The sequence below is a fragment of the Ceraceosorus guamensis genome, assembly GCF_003144195.1.
Source record: "Ceraceosorus guamensis strain MCA 4658 unplaced genomic scaffold IE81scaffold_1, whole genome shotgun sequence".
Taxonomy (NCBI): Eukaryota; Fungi; Basidiomycota; class Exobasidiomycetes; order Ceraceosorales; family Ceraceosoraceae; genus Ceraceosorus; species Ceraceosorus guamensis.
Genome location: NW_020289996.1, coordinates 174,704 through 192,233, shown reverse-complemented (window position 1 = coordinate 192,233; position 17,530 = coordinate 174,704). Strand labels below are relative to the sequence as shown.

Below are 17,530 nucleotides of genomic sequence, written 5' to 3'. Positions count from 1 at the left end.
AGTATGATTCAAGGTAAGTCCTAATCGGTGTGAACATGTTAACTATCTTGATGGTGCTGTCGTCGGCGTGTCGGTTCGTGAGTGCGGGCGTTGGTGGACAGGAACTTCTCACTCACGACTGATGCCGTGTGCCATGCAGCCATGCCTTGGTCAGGATCGGCAAGCTCATCGTCTGCCTTCTCGCACACCGTCACCGCGCCCTTGCAATTCGCGGGCGCGCGGGGTGTGGCACACGCTGCACGCTCCGCAAGGGTGCAGCAGCAGATCGCGCTCTGCAGACCAAAGGAGGGCACAGGGCCAGCAGCCAAGCAGGTGGCATTGGTGCTGATGGGCGATAAGGGCCTGCAGCTGAGGTCGAGATAAGGAAATCCGCACCATTTCAATCGATGTACGGTGTACGTGTACCACACGCAGACAATCTCCTCGAGTTGATCCGGTGCAGCCGGTCAAGAGATGCCGGCGCCATTCGATGGCCTAACGGACGTGGGAGTCGAGTGAAGATCGATTGACATTCGAGTGATTGACAGCGAAGGCCTTCATGTCGTATGACAGTCACGAGTGCAAGTCGGTGTCAACACACTCTCTACTGGCGCTGGACTCCCCACTCTCAACTTCGTGACTCAGCATGTGCGACTCCCAGGGCACCGTGAAAGCGGTGACCCATGAGGCGATGATGAGCGCATCTGACCGCAACGAGCCATATACGAGGCTCAAAGCAGCATGATCTCGCGACAGCGAGCTGACCTGGAGGCGAGGGGTGACTCATACTGGCTCACTGCGGCACCACCGCTCAGCTCGGCTTTATGAGACCGATTGCGAACATGCTAATGGTATGCTCTGTGCCTCAACCATTAAACCTGAACTTTGGAACTTATCATTTACACTCGATAAGCCAGCGTAAAGGACGTCGACAGGTTGGGACTGGAGGTGATGACAGCGTACGAAAGGAAGACAGCGTGAGGAAACGAGTGTGGTGGGAGGTGCCCCAATACGAGAGCATCGAAGACAGAAGCTAGGTAAACGGACAAACAGCAAGATATGAGCAGGGTATATGGCACCGGGCTGACGGCGTGCCTGGAGTACGGGTGATAGCGACGTGGCGGGGCGTGTCTTCGTGACGGTCTACCTTTGTCAACAAGAGGAAGTCTGGGTCGCAGACAGTCCCTGCCTACTCGTCGTCGTCATCCGAGGCGTATTGAGGTGCAAATCCTCCCATGGCGACGACGGCAATCTTCGTCCAGCGACCTACGTCGCCTTTCGCGGACTCGCGGTGACCGCTTCGTGAGACAGGCCTGCCAGCGCGAGATACGGGACGAGGAGGAGCTTCGCGCTGCATTCTTCGAGATTGGTCCTCTGCAATGTAACCTCCATGTGTAGGGAAATGCTCCGCTTTGGGGCTAACGCCATCAGCCAGGACTTCCTGTCCCTCCTCTGTGGAGCCATGTCGAGACACGGATGCGCCGCCGTGCAAAAACTTGTTCTGCTGTCCAAAGAATCCACCGCCGTTGGAGAATTCGGAATTGGGAGATGTGGCCAGACTGAGGCTGTTCATGGAAGGATCGGCAGGCGTTCGTGCTTTGCCAAAGATATTCAGCCGGCCAAGCACGCTTCCAGACCGCTTCACACCGCCAGGTGTTCCGCTAAAGCTGCTCGGCGTAGCCAACGGTGTTTCGCGCTGGCTTCTACTGCGCGTGAGACCTGGCACTTGGCCACCCGCCATGCTGGGTTGTGTCTGAGAAGACGGGAGGCGACTAAATTGTCCAGGAGCTTTCGCGGTCGTGCTTCCGAGTACCTCGGCAGTTGATGGTCTTCCTTGAATGCGAATGGTGGGCTTGCGTTGTGGGTCGATCGACATCGGAATACCATCGAGAAGATTGGCAGAAGCACGTCTAGAACGTTGTTGTGAAGCGATGGACACGCCAGGCGGGAAAGACGTCTCTGTGGCTGGAGCATCGTCCAGATACTCCGTCTGCTCGATCGCAGCGGCAGCGATATGCGCTTTGGTTGATGTCTCTCCAGCGCCGCCCGCGCGTCGCGAGCTCGTGGATGTGTCTTGCTTGTCCTGCTCCACTCGAATGTTCTCCAAGCGCCAGTCTAGGTAGGCAAGCTTTTGCGCAGAGTTGAGGGTGCCTCTGGGAGGTTTCGGAGTCTTTAAATCTTTGCTATCCTGGAGGCCTTTCGCAGCGTCAACCTTCTTGCTTTCATGAAAGCCAGAGTCGGCCAGTCCTCTAGTAGAAGGCACTGCACTGTCGGATGCAAGAGTGCGGCTCATCGTGGGTCGGCTGGCACTATGAGGCATCCTAGCAATGGAAGCAGCCGTAGGATGCGGCCTTGTGTCGTACAGCCCTGCACGTGCTGCCTCTTGGGCGTGTGCTGAGCTCGAAGCCGCTGCGTTGAGCTCTGTCAGAGTTTGGCGAGAGCTAGTGCTGCTGAAGGTGGGCGCATCACTGGAACGCTTGTCGAAGGAGTGGTCGAAGCCAGCCGCGTGATCGAAGCCGCGCGAGTGCTGCTCATCGCGAGAGGTACCAGAGCGAGCGGTTGCGTTTCCCACTGAGGGCGGGATCGCATCGCTGCGGGTTCTGCGGGAGGACTTGAGCCTCAGACCGCCGAGGAAGCCTCGTTTGTTGGAGCCAGACGTCTGCTGCTGAGAGGAAGCGAGCATCATGCTGGGCGAGTGAGCCAAGGCGTGCACCGGAATGCGCTTTGGGAGAGTCGAAGAGCGGGTCAGACTTGACACGCGGAGGTCTGACAAGGATGGGATCTTTGACCGATAGGTGACCAGAAACAGACGCGCTATGTACTGAGGGGGGATATTGGATACACAAGAGACGAAGCATGGACGGGGCATAAAGGAGATGAGACGGGATCCCTCCGACAAAATTGGCAGACATGAGCTGTACAAGTCGTGAGTCGGTCCTGCACCGGACATCTCTTGGCAAGCGCATGGCATCACTACAGTCGCCGTGTCTGCACGCGTGTTGCAGCGCTCGTCCCCTGGACGAGGTTCACCAGAAGAAGCCTCTCTTCTCAGACGAGCGAACCTTCGGATGCAGCCAACAGAGCGGAGCTGGTTTGAGACCCTCGGTCCGCTTTCGTGTCGAAGGGGAACACTGCTCTGAACCTCGCGCTGAAATCTTCAAGAGAGGCAAGGCAGGGACGCAGACGACTGCTCGCGTGCATGGCGCTCCAACGATCGCGAGGCGACCAGAGCTACACTCGCGCTGAGCGCGTGTGATCTAGACTCGATGGTCCGGCACTTGAAAACGCACCGTGAGATCCTTTCTAAAGTCGGATGGAGCTCGAGGCTCGGCCTTCGCCTCAGGCGGGTCGGGCCTACCACTCTGTGGAAGGCGCTCTACAGGCCCCACACGACGGCAGCAATTCACGAATCAAGGCGTTCCGATTGAGCTGGGAAACTGGCTGGCCCGCCGCCCAGCACATTTAGCTGCGGAAGGAGCCCAGCCTGCAGCCGCTGCTTCCATCGATCATGCATGCGGCCTGCGGTCTGGGTAAATGCGCATGCAGCACCCCCTCAGCTCCGGAGAGTTGGGTGTCGCCATCTGGCCACTCCCCAATCACCACTGAAAGTGCTGACTCACGAGTCTCATGCCTTCGCATTCACAATTGGTGTATTCACGATTTATGTGCCTCGTGTGCCTCGTCTCGCCTTGCGGTGCATCTTGCTCGGACTCGCCGCCTTAGCCGCAAACGGGCAAGCGGGCTGCCGAAGGCTTTCGACGATGCAGGCACGAACCCAACGGCTTGCTGTCGAGCCAAAGGCCTGACTTCCCCGCTTTTCTTTGCGATGATGCGGATGCTTAACGCCAATCGGAGAATACGCTTAGAGGTCCCTGTGATACTTTTACTTGTACGTAACAGGTGTCGGCGACCCGGCTGATCAGCGTTTGCCAGCGCATTTGGACGTTGTTGCCGGTGTACAGCAGATTCTTGAAGTCCACCATCCTCATTTCGTGATTGGAGAGCCGAACTCATGATCAATTTCTGCCTGATACCGCGTGCTCGTGCCGCGCTAAGGTGAGCTCTCGGCGCGTGACGTGCACACGCGCAGCTGCTTACGTGCTTCGAAAGCAGGCGGGACACGTGCCACCGCTCGCGCGATACGGCCGTGATGTGCTCCCATCTGACAGACATCCATGTCGTAAATCACGAATCACGTGAATGGTTAGTCGTGCATTCGTGATTCTTGATTGAGTCTTGAGTGCTTGACTTGACATGACGTGCATTCGCCAGATCTGCAACGAGTAGAGGCCACGTTGGTGATCGAAGGTGTAGAAGTCAAGAATCAAGTCCTTAAAATTGAAAGAATCAAGTCCTTAAAATTGAAAGATTCACGTGATTGTTGGTCTCAGCTTTACCGAATTGGGTGATTGCCGGCATCGTTGCTGCCAATTGATTCACCTAATGTGCAAATCGGGCTGCGAGGTCGAGAGCAGGCGATTCCCCACGATCTCGAAATGGCAGATTTGGACTACTTGAGCTTCGAGTCGGGACATTCATCGAAGTACTCACCCGGTCGCCGCGATGTACTTATCCTTCAGAACTCTATAGTGTCAAGATCGAGTCAAGAGTGTTGCCTCAACTTACGCATGAGGAAGTCGCGCCGTGTCTTGCTTGTGGCCTGCACCAGACTTGGGCGAAAGAAGGGGGCTGAATTACCCTTTCATGCGCTTCTCGCCCTCTGACCCAAGGCTCAAAGGCGTAAAAGTATGAGCTGCCTGAGGCTCCTCGATCGTGAAGGGAAAGCTTGACAGCCAGGCATTCTTTAACGGTGATTGACAGAGCGCCACGACTTTATCCGCGCGTCGACGGGCACAGCAACTCATGCCGCGGCTACTCGGGGGAACAGTATACCGGCGTTGTACGCACACATTCACGATTTTTATAGCAGCAAAAGAGCGAGCATACCCACATTAGGGCTCTGCTCAGGTATTTTCCTGCCGTGAGACGGACGGTGAGTCACCAGTCATAGGTCAGTCACGAGTCAGGCATGCATGCAGCGGCCAACGGTGATGCTTCACGATTTACGATTCAAACTGACCGACGACCGATGCAGCTCGTTCAAGGGCAAGGTCTGACAATTACCACTCACGATAGGGATACGCGTGACTCGCGATCACGAAAGGAGCAAGACAAAAGAACAAGCATCACACGCAGACACGCAAAACGAAAACAGCCTTGAGTTACACAAGAATCAAGAATATCATCGTGATCTTCGACTCGTGCTGACCATTCTGAGCACCCAGGAAGCCGGCTGTGAGTGAGGTGTCCCCCCAACCAATCCCTCCTTGAATTGTCGATTTAGTTCTACATACTGGGAGCTCAGTTCGCGCTAGCATGAAATTGCTACATGAACATCAGTCACACCCAGCTTGACGGGCATAATGCGGGTGAAAGGCTCATTTGGAGCTGCTCACTCATGAGCATTACATGGCTTTCAAAACGCCGGACATCTGAACGAGCTTGGGGCCATATAGGAAGAATGCCAGCAGCTAAGCGCCAGTCGTGGGTTGACAGTTGCCCACTGCCTCAACACACGGCACTCTTCGCTTCAGGTCTGAAATTTTCATCAGTCAGGCGGGCGCCATCTTGGCGCAAGCCACTCGCCTTCAACAAGTGCGCTCCACTCACCAGTGTATGATTATACTGTAGCACATGGCTCATAGCTAGATGCATGCTGGTGGCAAGTGCATGCCAGGGAGTCTGCAACGCAAAGTGGTCAAAGGAGCTCTCGCGCAGTTTGACCTGTACATGGTCGACCTGCCTTTCCCGTCGCACTCGGAACTTTCGCTCCAGCCCTGTCGCCCGACACCGTTCGCGCAGGACTCGTCCATATAAGTTGAGAACACGGCGGTGAAAATGTGGCGCAGTGGGCGATTTGGCGGCAAAGACTGGATGGATTCGCCTAGCTGCGACCATCGAAGGAAAGAGCGATCGAAACTCGCTGATTTCCTGCAGGGATTCCCATGGGCCGCCCGCAGCCGCTGTGGTATGATGAGGTCGCATATGTATTGCGCCCATAGCAGAGTTCAGACCCCGCAGCTTCATGTGCGCACCTTTGTCCTTTCAGAACCTCGACCACACACTCCGACTCAGCCACTCGGAAGGGCGTGATAAACGTGGATGCACCACTATACTTGCACAACAGAAGAAGGCACACTCATTAAACCCGATCGTAACCTTGATTCGTGTTCTCAAGAATACGGCCCTCATTTGTGCGGCAGCAAAATGCTAGCCCCCCAAAACAATTGCCATCCTTGAATCAGAATCGTAATCTACATTCGTTATCGCGAATGAAGCATAAACAAATGTCGGAGGGCATTGCTATGCTCGGTCTTCGTAAGTGGAGTTGGAAAGGTTATTAAGGGTGTTGGAGATGCTGATTCTGATTCTGATTCTGATTCTGATTCTGATTCTGATTCTGATTCTGATTCTGATTCTGATTCTGATTCTGATTGCCTTACATTGGGTTAGGATAATTGTTGCTGTGAAGCGCGTCTTCGGGCGAATGCCTTGGCTATCTATATGCTGCTGATGGTTGCATGCTCTGCGCACAGCAGCATATGCTCCGTCACCAGCAGCTAGGCAGCCAGCTCGATATCAAATTGCCGAGCGAGGGCGGCCAGCTATGCACGAATGCGCCGAAGCGGGCGGCCAATTAAATTAGCGATCGAGCTATGTAGACCATCATGCGCAGCAACAGCAGGGCTGGAGTTGAGCAAGAATGGACGAATGGCTGCTGATTTGTTTGAACTCTGGGCCTGCTTGACTGCTCGAATCGACAACACCGCGTTAGACTCGTTTGACTGCACTCGGTTTGCTACCAATTAGGATAATCCCAGATTGAATTGAATTCAGTGCATACCTTGCGCGCCGCCACTCATCCAGATCGTTGCTTTGCGGATGCACCGCGCATGGCCCCTCATTTTGAATTTGAATATTTCAGCGCGTCGTGACGTTTAGCGCGAGTGAACGATTTTTATATTTCGCGAGTGCGCTAGTCCTTATAGTGGCAGTTATGCATGCAGCGACCGGCCCCGGATAGGTCAAGCCGCCCCTCGTGCAGTTTTCTCCCCATACAGCAGCCGCCCAATCAAGCCGCCTTACGCTCCTGCTGCGCCGGTGCATGCAGGTGGCTGCGCGCACTGCAACGCTGGGGGCAACCAAAAAACTGTGAATTTCTGCCCACCTCCTCTCGCCAGGGCGCCTTGGGCAGTCAAGATGAAAGCTGCAGCTGAAGCACGCCCGCAACGGTGAGCGAACCTTCTGGGTGCAGTGTGGTCCTGCCATTGCAGCCTCCCTTATTGTGTACCGACGGTCCAAAGACGCTCCCGCCACTTGCTGTCACGGCGGCAACTACATACATCAATCATTTGGCAATTCATTCACAGTTCTGCTAAATGACTCTCGCTTGCTAGATGTCAGCACAGCATCAACTTCCAACCCTCCCTCCCGCCCACCTTCGTCTCCCCTATTGACTTCTGCGCTTCCACCACCTACCTTGAATCGTTTCGAGATCTGTCTGGCCTGCCACTGGATTTCGAGGCAACCGGCCTCTTCAGCTTCGTCGACACTTCACGTCTCGCAACTGCTGTCGCACCAGCTTTGCCTGCGTCTGGAGCGCATACATTTGCTTACGACGAGTCGCCAATTCGTGAAGCGGCTTTGATCATCAGCACACCCGGCTTCTCGGCCACGCCTCAGGCCAAGCAATCGTTTGGAGGAAAGCCGCTGCCCATTGCTTTCACCGCTCACTTTGTCAAGGAGCGCCAGACATAGATCCTGTAGGATCACATTCGCGCATTCTTAACCTACTCTTCCCACTTGACAGAGTTCAGCATGGGATGCGGACCCGTGCGTATGATTTCTGGATTCCGTGTCACCGAAGTCCCGTCCAAGAACCTGTGGACTAGCATGCTGACGCACCATTCAACACGGGCGGCCCCTGCCTTCCCTCCCACGCCAAATTCGTTTGTTTACAGTCGAAGCAGGACCGCGAGGGTCAGCTGCGTAATCAGCAGATTGAAGAGGAATTGAGGAGGGAGCGTCAGGCCCAGAAGAATGAGATCAGTGAGTGCTTCGGGGGAAACGCATGGGATGCTCTTTGATGTTCGCCGAACGATGCGCTGGTCTCTGGCCAGGTCTCACGCTTCTAGCTAGCGCTACCTGAGGCTGCGGACCGCCCTGACTTCGCAAGATGGGACGCGACTCGGATCTCGGCGCTGGCAAGGCTCTTGCGAAGGAGCACTGACTGATTCCGCCTCGTGTCACCGTGCCTAGAAATGTTGCTGCTGGGAGCTGGAGAGTCTGGGAAATCGACAATTCTGAAGCAAATGAAACTCATGTGAGTGCGGCTGCTGGATCTGCTGCAGAATCTTCGCTGACCATTTCGTTGATGTGTGTACCATCAGCAATCACGGAAGCTACTCGAGAGACGAAAGGGACGCATACAAAGAGATCATCTTTAGCAATCTGCTGCAGTCCATGCGAGTCATTCTCGATGCTATGGAAAACTTGGACATCCCCCTAGCAGAAGGAAACAATGCGAAGCGAGCCGAGATCATCCTTAGCTTGCCTGCCCAAATCGACGCAGACAGCCTTCCGAATCATGTGGCGGATGCGGTATTTGGCCTCTGGCGAGACCCCGGAGTGCAGGCATGCTTCCAACGTTCTCGCGAGTACCAGTTGAATGATTCGGCTCAATAGTGAGTGCTGCTCCAGTCAGGAAGACCACCTCCGCAGTCCGCAAAATGTTACAAGAGCTGACTGTGACAGTGGTAAACAGCTACTTCGACTCCGTGGAAAGGATGGCTCAGCCGAACTATTTGCCCACAGATCAAGACGTGTTGAGGTCGCGTGTTAAGACTACCGGCATCACGGAAACCCACTTCCAGATCGGCGAGCTGAACTATAAGCTTTTTGATGTCGGAGGTCAGAGGTCAGAGCGTAAGAAGTGGATTCACTGCTTCGAGAACGTCACCGCCATTATTTTCTTGGTTGCCATCTCGGAGTACGACCAGCTGCTGTATGAAGATCAAAATGTGGTAAGTGGCACCCCCGAGTCGGTCTGGAAGGGTGAGCTAAAGCTAACGACGTGCCACCCTTTCATCTACGCCCCCTGAAAGAACCGCATGCAAGAAGCTTTGACACTTTTCGACAGCATCTGCAATTCGAGGTGGTTCGTGCGGACGAGCATTATCCTCTTCTTGAACAAGATCGACTTGTTCCAGCAAAAGCTTCCCATGTCGCCAATGTCCGACTACTTCTCCGACTATACCGGTGGTTCTGACTACAAGGCAGCATGCGAGTACATATTGAATCGCTTCGTCAGCCTCAACCAAAGCGAAGCCAAGACTGTCTACTCCCACTTCACTTGCGCTACGGACACCAACCAGATCAAGTTCGTCCTGAGCGCAGTCAACGACATTATCATTCAAGTCAACCTGAGATCTTGCGGTCTCTTGTAGAACTTGACTGTCATTTTGCATTCGCGCCTCAGATGGCCGCGGGATGGCGACACACCCCCATGCCACCAAGACCACAAATCTGATTGCGCGTGTCGACTAGTGTCGTCCGGCAGTCAAGGCTTGACATCGCAACGCATCCCACCTCCCGCGCGCGAAGACCAGGGACAGGTTCTCGACGCGGAACAAGGCCTAGCTCCCACGACTTGTACAGTCATCATTTCACGACTATTCCCGTATTTTCCTATTCATTCCTTTCTGTTTTGAATCCGTCCCGAGCACCTCGTAGGATCTCGACTCCAAGCAACAATTCACGCATCAACTCGCTCAGCATAGTGAGACAGAAGCACTGATCGGAGGGGAGCATCCTCGTCCAGTGTGTGTGGTTTTAGGGCGAGACCCTCATGCACACACACGCCAAGTTGCTGTGATGACTGCATTCTTTGCTCCAGCCAGTATGAACACCGCACAGCAACGACGTTGAGCTGAGCTGCGAGCTTCTATCATCTAGAGAAGAGCCTTGTGGACTGAATATGATGATGAAGTATCTAGGAGGAGGCGGGTGCTAGTCTCTTTGAGATATTCCGCGTCGCCTTGATCACGAAGGGAGCTGCGCTGGAAATGTGCCACCTGCCCGATGACAAGGCTGCTGCGTGCCCCCACCCTGGCAGGTGCTCCAAGTTCGAACATTGTACGGCATGGCCTCTGTGTGCGAGACTTGATATGCTCTGTCTTCCTTCCGTTAAGACAGATTCGTGATTATTCGTCAAGAGTGCTGGAGGCCCCCCCGTCTTTTGAGTGCGCGACAGAGCCCCGACAAGTCCGGCTTGTTCATGCCTGCTCGCGTATACAGTACACCGGCATCCCCGCAAGCAAGGGCTACTATAGTATATAAGGCTTGTCACGGCGGCGCGCCGCGCAACGCAAGACGTACTGTAGTTGAGTCAGAAGTGGATAAGCCGTGACCGTGAGCAAGATCCGACACTTCCGGAGGCGCGGCTGGCTGCGTTGGCATCATGTGCATGGATGGCGAGCTGCTCACGCTGTACATACACATACAACATGCAGCGAGGCAACCCCGAACCCGCCGAGATGCGATGCATGCATGCAGGCCAGGCGTACGTGTGGCTGACTGGGACTCACGACTGTGACTGATGATGCATCGGCGGGCTGTGCATGGATGGCTCGCTCCACTTTTGATGCTTTGATTCAGATGGACCGGGCGTCTTGTAGCTGGATGGATGCTGTTGGTGCTGCTGCTGCCGGATATCTGCGAGGTCCCCACATTCGTGATTTACAATTCCGGAATGCGAACTGCTGATGGATTGCGTGGTGATTGCCGTGGCCGTGGGAGTGCGACTCGATTCACCGCCGGTCGATGCCAAGAAGATGCGACGACCCTGTGATCCTCCTGCCTCCAGCCAAAGTGGGCCGCGGCATGCAGAGAGAGGTTCATCCACCTACCCCTCCACACCTGGGATCACTGCATGGCAAACGTTGCGGAACATCGCTTAAGAAAGCCCGGCTGAGCGACCCTCTCCTGCTGATTCTTGTCTGCTCGTTTCTGTCTTAAAAATCCAACGTCAGTCGTCGATCTCATCAAGCCCATCATCGTATCGCACGTGAGAGGTGAATCACACTTCGCTTCTTCACACGTGCCAGCCGTTCGCTGCATTCCCCTCCGGCTGTGGCAGGAACAGCATGTCGCCTTCCGCGACTCAGGCAGTGGAGCAGTCCCCTGCAGCTCCGCCCACTGCTCAGAGACCGTCTGCTCAAGATGCCCCAGGCGGTTCCACATCGCAGAGCGGCAAGAGAGCAACGAGGAACACGCAGATCTCGGTCATTGCAGGATTGGGCAGAGGAGAGCAGGAAGCCAAAGATGGTGGAAAGACGTTTGAGAAGCAGGTCGACTTGCCCAAATTGCCCTTTCCGGAGCTGGAGCATACGTGCAAGAGGTATCTGGACAGTCTCGAGGCTTTGCAGGTGAGCAAATGGCGCCGCGCGCGCTCCGGTGAGCCTGTTCATCGTTCGTCTCCGCTCAGCTTCTCCCCCCTCCTCTGCACAGTCCAAGGAGGAGCACGAGCAGACGACAAGAGTGGTGCAAGGGTTCCTGTCAAAGGAAGGTCCCAAGCTTCATTCCGAGCTGCAAAGGTACGCCAGCGCGCGACCGTCCTACATCGAAGAGTTCTGGGACGAAAGCTACTTGACCGCTTCGGAGTCTGTGGTGCTCAATCTCAATCCATTTTTCATCTTGGAGGATGATCCCACGCCTTCGCGCGGCAATCAGCTCATGAGAGCTGCGAGCTTGACCCTCGCCAGCTTATGTTTCATTCACGACCTCAGACATGGCGTTTTAGAGCCCGACAACGTTCGCGGCAGTGAGTCAGCGCACCTCTTACCTTTCAGCGAGATCAAAGCTGACGTGGCACACTGCTCGCAGCTCCCCTTTGCATGTCGCAGTATCCAAAGTTGTTCGGCACCACGCGTATCCCCACAGAGAATGGGTGCAGACTGGAGCACTCGCCCGAGTCCAGGCATGTCGTCGTGATGCGTCGTGGTCAGATCTACTGGTGAGCACTGCCTCTGCGCTTCCGAGCAGCTGCGCTCTGAAGAGATGCTCACTTGCCAAGCCTTGGTCTGCTTCGTATTGCCGTGCCACAGGTTCGAAGCCCTGGATGAGGACCACAGACCTTTGCTGACGGAGCGAGCGCTTCTCAGCAACTTGCGAGCAATCTGCAAGGATGCGGATCAGACAGCTCCGCGAGATGTTGCCAAGGGCGCTCTCGGCATTCTCACCACTGAGAAGCGCAAGACGTGGGCTGGAGTGCGCGGTATCCTGAAGGAGCATCCTCATAACGCAAAGTGCTTGGAAGTAGTGGACAGTGCGCTATTTGTCGTCTGCATGGACGACAGCGAGCCTCAAGATCCGGCGCAGCTTTGCTCCAACATGCTCTCGGGAACGATTCAGCTGGATCAGGGTGTTCAGGTCGGAACTTGCTCCAATCGGTGGTACGACAAGCTGCAAATCATCGTCTGCAAGAATGGCGCAGCCGGTATAAACTTCGAGCATAGCGCTGCCGATGGCCACACGGTGCTTCGTTTCGTGGCCGACATTTACACGGAGCTGATCATGCGCTTTGCTAAGTCCATCAACAGTGCTACAAAGTCGCTCTTCCATGCAAAGACCAGTCCCCACGCCAAGGGCGCTGGCGGCGTGGGCAAGGCAGCGGATAAGCAGAAAGACTTGGCAGTAGAGACAGACACTGCACCCAAGAAGCTCGAATGGAATCTGTCTCCTCCCGTCAGCGCTGCTATCCGCTTCGGAGAGACTCGACTGAGCGACCTGATCCATCAGCACGACGTGCAAGTCCTAGAATTCAACGATTGGGGCAAAAATTTTATCACGAGACACAAGTTCTCGCCAGATGCGTTCGTGCAAATGTCCTTTCAGGCAGCTTACTACAAGCTGTACGGCAGATCTGAGACGACGTACGAGCCTGCCATGACCAAAGCGTTCTTTCACGGTCGAACAGAAGCTATCCGCACAGTGCAGCCGTACACTGCAGACTTTGTCACCGCGTTTGACGACAGCAGCGTCAAGAACAAGGCGAAGCTGGAGAAGCTCCGCACAGCTTGCGCAGGGCATGCAAAGCTTTCCAAGAATTGCGCAATGGGCTTGGGACACGACAGGCATTTGTACGCCATGAATTGCTTGGTCAAGAATCTGGTCGCGCAGGGCTCTGCCGAGTTCAACAGCATACCTGCCATCTTTCAAGATGCAGGCTACGCCACTCTGGGTCATACCATCATCTCGACTTCTAATTGCGGCAATCCAGCTTTGAGATTGTTCGGATTCGGACCTGTCGCACCTGACGGCTTTGGCCTTGGATACATCATCAAGGATGACGCTATATCTATCTGCGCTTCTTCCAAATTCCTGCAGACCGCAAGATTTATGCAGGAGATCGCCGCCTATCTCAAACAGATTGAAAGCATCATCATGGAGTGAGTAGTAGCGATCCCTTTACCTGTTTGCGAGCTCGGGCAGAGGATGAGGGAGTGGAAGGGAGTAGCTGAAACCGACGCTGATGTGCTCTCCGCTCCTCGTCGCGTCTTGCAGAGCATATCGCGAAGCCAATGTGCACACGACGAGCACCTACATTGACCATCAAGGCAGAGAGTGCGACGTGCGAACAGGTCTGCCCATCGGATCCAACCAGAACAAGGGCAACGGATATGCCGACGACGACTACGACCAGCCAGGCGCTGGCTACTCTTTCTACGAGGAGCAGAGCACCAAACCCAATCAGGACGATGCCGACGGCGTCAAGTCGCCCAGGAGTAGGTTGGCTGGTGTTGGTCGACGTCTGCTTGATGTCGCTTGATCCGAATCCTGAACCTGCAAAGCAATTTGGACGTTGTGACGTCCATGCCCGCATGTGCACGACCTCATCCTTCGCTCGCTGTATTGTCACGACTTGACCGCAATTGATGTCTATCCACTCAGTCGGCACCCATGAAAGATGATGCAACGTTTGATGCTCACCAGAATAGGTCACCGCTCGGGAAAGGAAGTTTCCTCGCACTCGCGCAGCTGGCTAGATTGGTAACCGCATAATATGATGAAGTGATACAGATCGACATCTGGAGGCGAGAGCTTAGTGCTTGCCCCCTCTTCCAGGCGCCTTGCCACGTAGTTTCGCTGCGACAAAGTGCAAGATGTAGCCCAGGGCAGCCTCGGCTTCCTGGGCGGACGGCAAGATTTGCGTGGCAGGCAGCAGGCTTCCGCACCGTAAAGGGAGCCAAGTAGTGTCAGAGACGGTAGAGCAGCGCTTGACTGCGACAGAGCAAGCGATGACTCACAATCCGTGCTCGCCTTCGTCGCGCAGCTCCAGGTTGAAGGCTAAAGGAGCGCACCATCGGTCAATTTTGGCGAAAAGCGTGGGTGCATGCCCGTCGAGAAGGTCTTCACTCACACCACTTGATACCGCTATCGTACGCAAAGTCGACTGCCTGACCCGTGCTTGCATACAGTGTCTGGGAGACACGGCACTTGATCAGGCCTGCTCGCCACGCGCCAATTCTTCGCAGGCTCTGGCGCGAAGAGCGAACTCACATCGCATGTTCTGCCGCTCCACCACGTCCGCCCATGCACACGACGCGCAGCACTGGCTGCTCCGATGCTCAGCTCTTCCAAATCCTCCTCGTCTCGATTCGGAGCGTCGCACGACCAAGCAGGAGGGTATGTGAGCTGTTGGCCATAGGAATGCAGGCTGCAGCAGAACGAGGTGTACTTTCAGTCGATGCGCACAATAGTCGCAATGCTGCCGAGGAGGGACTACACTCACTCTACGAAGGCGACCACCTTTCCTTCGTCTGATTCTGTGGCCGGGCGCAATAGAGAGGCGAGTGCGATGGTCTCGTTGGCAGCAAGCGGCTCCGACCCGGAGTAAGACTCCGAGCAGGGATTGTAGGATGAGGCGAAGTGCGCAGGCTGGTAAAAAGATGGTGCATGAGCCACTACAACGGAATGCAAGGCCACCGACTCCCGAGCCCCGCTCACAAATCCTCTGCCGATATCGATGCCTTGACACCCAATGACAGAACCCCTGGTGCGCTGCCTATTCTTGCGCCAAAGACGAGCGTCGAGCATCGTAATGAGAGATGACGAATCTCGTTCGTTCACAGCGCCGATCCCGCTCCAGGTGTGCGCATACCCGTCAGGATTGAGTAGAGGTACGAAGACGAGATCAAACGTCTCCAGCAAGGACCGGTGTCTTCGCCTGCGGGGAGTAAGCTCCGAACCCAAAGCGCTTTCGGGAGCATTGGACAGAGTCTCGAGCAGACTATGCATCAGCTGCAGAGACACTGCAGGTGCGATCCACTGCAGAGCGCGAGAAATCCTACACATGGTGAGTATTTGGCGGGCTCATCACAACTCTCACCCTCACTGACCTCTCTGGCGTGCGCACCGGCCACCACAACCACTCGTGGTTTGACCACCGCGTGCGGCTCCAGCGGTCGTTGCTGTCCAACTTTGCGCTTCCTTCCCGCACTGATACCGGCCTGCTCGTATTCTTTGCGGTTCCATCTCAGAGAATTTCCAAAGGTGGACTGCGGAACTGGTCTGCCTTCGGACTCCCCGACGCCATTTCCTATCCCGCCCGAGTGGATGGTCACGCTGCGTATCCTTCGGCCTTCCCAAGTTTGTCCAAGCTGGCGTAAATGTACGTGACTCGGATACTTCTCGGCAAGATGATCCAAATGCGCATCGATGCTGGCAGCGAACGTGAAGATGGGGTGGTGGTCAGTGCCATTGCAGAAGAGGTCTTTCGCGACTGAGGTCCCCAACTCACTCCTCGACTACGTGGTACTCCTCGAGCCATTCCTCTGGATACTCTACCGACTGCGTCTGGCTCGCAGCTGCCTTGAGTGCGGGAATCTGTGCGGAGAATAGCTCGCCTAGATCTCTGCTGAGGATGCGACATCGAATACTTCGTTCTTCCCCTGACTTGGTGGAGTCTCGTAGCTGGAGCATCGAGGCTGCCATCTCGCATGGAGCTTCTTCACCATGCGTGACGAGCCTTAGGTCAATGCAGCCCTGCAGCGCACCACTTGCATCTTGCGAATGAGCTGACTCGCAAGGACTCCTGAAGGAGTTCCAGACGTCCAAACCGGCATCTTGCTCCGCTATCCGTGCCAGGTCATGCACTAGATGAGCTGATGCTGAAATGCGGAGCAAAGCATGGCGCAACTTAGATGCAGGCTCGTGCCCCGAATGGAAGAGTGTCGGGTCTGCGCGAGTCTGGGAAGGCAGAGCCGAGAATGGAAGCTGTGCTGCGCGGGCAGAGAGGGTGATGATCGATGCTACCATAGCCAGTGCCTTCGCCAGAGCGCGCCGCCGCCTGAACACGGACACTGGCCCTTTATTCATGCTTGCAGTCGAGGAAAACCTCTCAGAGCGAGCTTTTTGCGTGTGGGCGAGACGTCTTGAAAGGAGTTGGCCGGAGAGGAAGCACAGGTTTGAGCTGTGGAAGTGATATTGTTGGATTTGTGGCATGCCGCACTACATACAGCCTGCGTCGCGCTGCCTGCGCCTCGATTCAAGATTGTGTGTCTTGCGCGTTGGATGCGTGGATCGCGTGATGGTGTGCACGGCGGGTAAACAAGCCACACGAGCGATAAAGCGTGGCGCGGTCACGCGACCTCCGTCGCCTCGACCCAGCAGGGATCAGCTGGCCTGCCTATCTCGACGAACTTCACACAGCTTGATCCACGAGTCATAATCACTACTTGGTCGCAGTCACCCGTTGATGAGCATTGATTTTGAATACGATATCGGCAGATAGCACACCTCTTGAGCACCTAGCTGTCGTCGGCACACTCACCGCCAGCACAGAAAGCAGCCGCAACCGTCGCAAAAACATCGATCACGAGTCACGATTGTCCGACTCTCGAATCTTGAGCAGACGTTTGGAAGCTGGTCGCTTTGCACCCGAGATCCCATCTTTGGGCTTGAAGTGACACATACTGGTGATCGCGATCCGTCTTCCGATCGGGGTAGGTGGAGGCAGCGACCAAGTCGCTAGTAGTAGTATCAATCCAGTGATTCAGGGCTGGCTGCAGGGCCATCACGACGTCCATCATTCGGTCGAACAATATCGCGATCGTGAATGAAGGACATCGTGAATTTCGATTCCAATTCTTGCCAAAGCGCATGTCTGCCAAAGCCCTCTCAGGCTTCCTCGACACCAGCGAAGCGTACATGACCCCCGTGTGCTGGCTCGACGCTACGTACCCTCTTGGGGTTGTAACGTGTCATATAGATTCTAAGCTCTCTGCCGCAAAGCTTTCGTAGGTGCGTGGGTCCACCTGGCTTGGTATGGCTTTACGAGTCGCGATTTTGGAGCCTCGGCGCGCTCATAATCTCGTCGAATCGCTCACGAGTCACGAGTGCAAGACGCCTTCCAGCACGAAAGGGAAAGAGTCAGAGTGCGAAGCCAGGCCTGCGATACGATTGAATCACGAGGCAGCAGGACGAGGCATCT

At 55.4% G+C, this 17,530-nt stretch overlaps 4 protein-coding genes across 4 annotated transcripts; 2 read left to right on the top strand and 2 right to left on the bottom strand.

The window, feature by feature from the left end:
* Window positions 1–1,092: 1,092 nt before the first annotated feature.
* On the bottom strand, window positions 1,093–3,097 carry IE81DRAFT_2352 (hypothetical protein). Its single transcript, XM_025511165.1, has one exon. The coding sequence runs from the start codon at window positions 2,948–2,950 to the stop codon at window positions 1,169–1,171; it is 1,782 nt and encodes a 593-aa protein (XP_025373428.1). The 5' UTR covers window positions 2,951–3,097; the 3' UTR covers window positions 1,093–1,168.
* A 4,351-nt stretch (window positions 3,098–7,448) lies between these two features.
* IE81DRAFT_363267 (putative guanine nucleotide-binding protein alpha-1 subunit) lies at window positions 7,449–9,958 on the top strand. The gene is made up of 6 exons (XM_025516757.1): window positions 7,449–7,872; window positions 8,001–8,088; window positions 8,299–8,362; window positions 8,430–8,723; window positions 8,804–9,062; window positions 9,144–9,958. The coding sequence occupies exons 1-6, from the start codon at window positions 7,858–7,860 to the stop codon at window positions 9,483–9,485; spliced, it is 1,062 nt and encodes a 353-aa protein (XP_025373427.1). The 5' UTR covers window positions 7,449–7,857; the 3' UTR covers window positions 9,486–9,958.
* A 1,044-nt stretch (window positions 9,959–11,002) lies between these two features.
* Window positions 11,003–13,959, top strand: IE81DRAFT_319149 (hypothetical protein). The gene is made up of 5 exons (XM_025512637.1): window positions 11,003–11,465; window positions 11,548–11,860; window positions 11,923–12,052; window positions 12,144–13,487; window positions 13,603–13,959. Exons 1-5 carry the CDS (start codon window positions 11,184–11,186, stop codon window positions 13,865–13,867), a joined length of 2,334 nt encoding a protein of 777 aa, XP_025373426.1. The 5' UTR covers window positions 11,003–11,183; the 3' UTR covers window positions 13,868–13,959.
* Window positions 13,960–14,140: 181 nt separating this feature from the next.
* IE81DRAFT_363264 (hypothetical protein) lies at window positions 14,141–16,611 on the bottom strand (the record flags this gene model as incomplete). The annotated part of the gene is made up of 8 exons (XM_025516756.1): window positions 15,839–16,611; window positions 15,438–15,759; window positions 15,046–15,366; window positions 14,831–14,976; window positions 14,599–14,755; window positions 14,459–14,519; window positions 14,346–14,385; window positions 14,141–14,264 (listed from the first exon to the last, which is right to left on the bottom strand). The coding sequence occupies exons 1-8, from the start codon at window positions 16,540–16,542 to the stop codon at window positions 14,141–14,143; spliced, it is 1,875 nt and encodes a 624-aa protein (XP_025373425.1). The 5' UTR covers window positions 16,543–16,611.
* Between the last annotated feature and the right edge of the window lie 919 nt (window positions 16,612–17,530).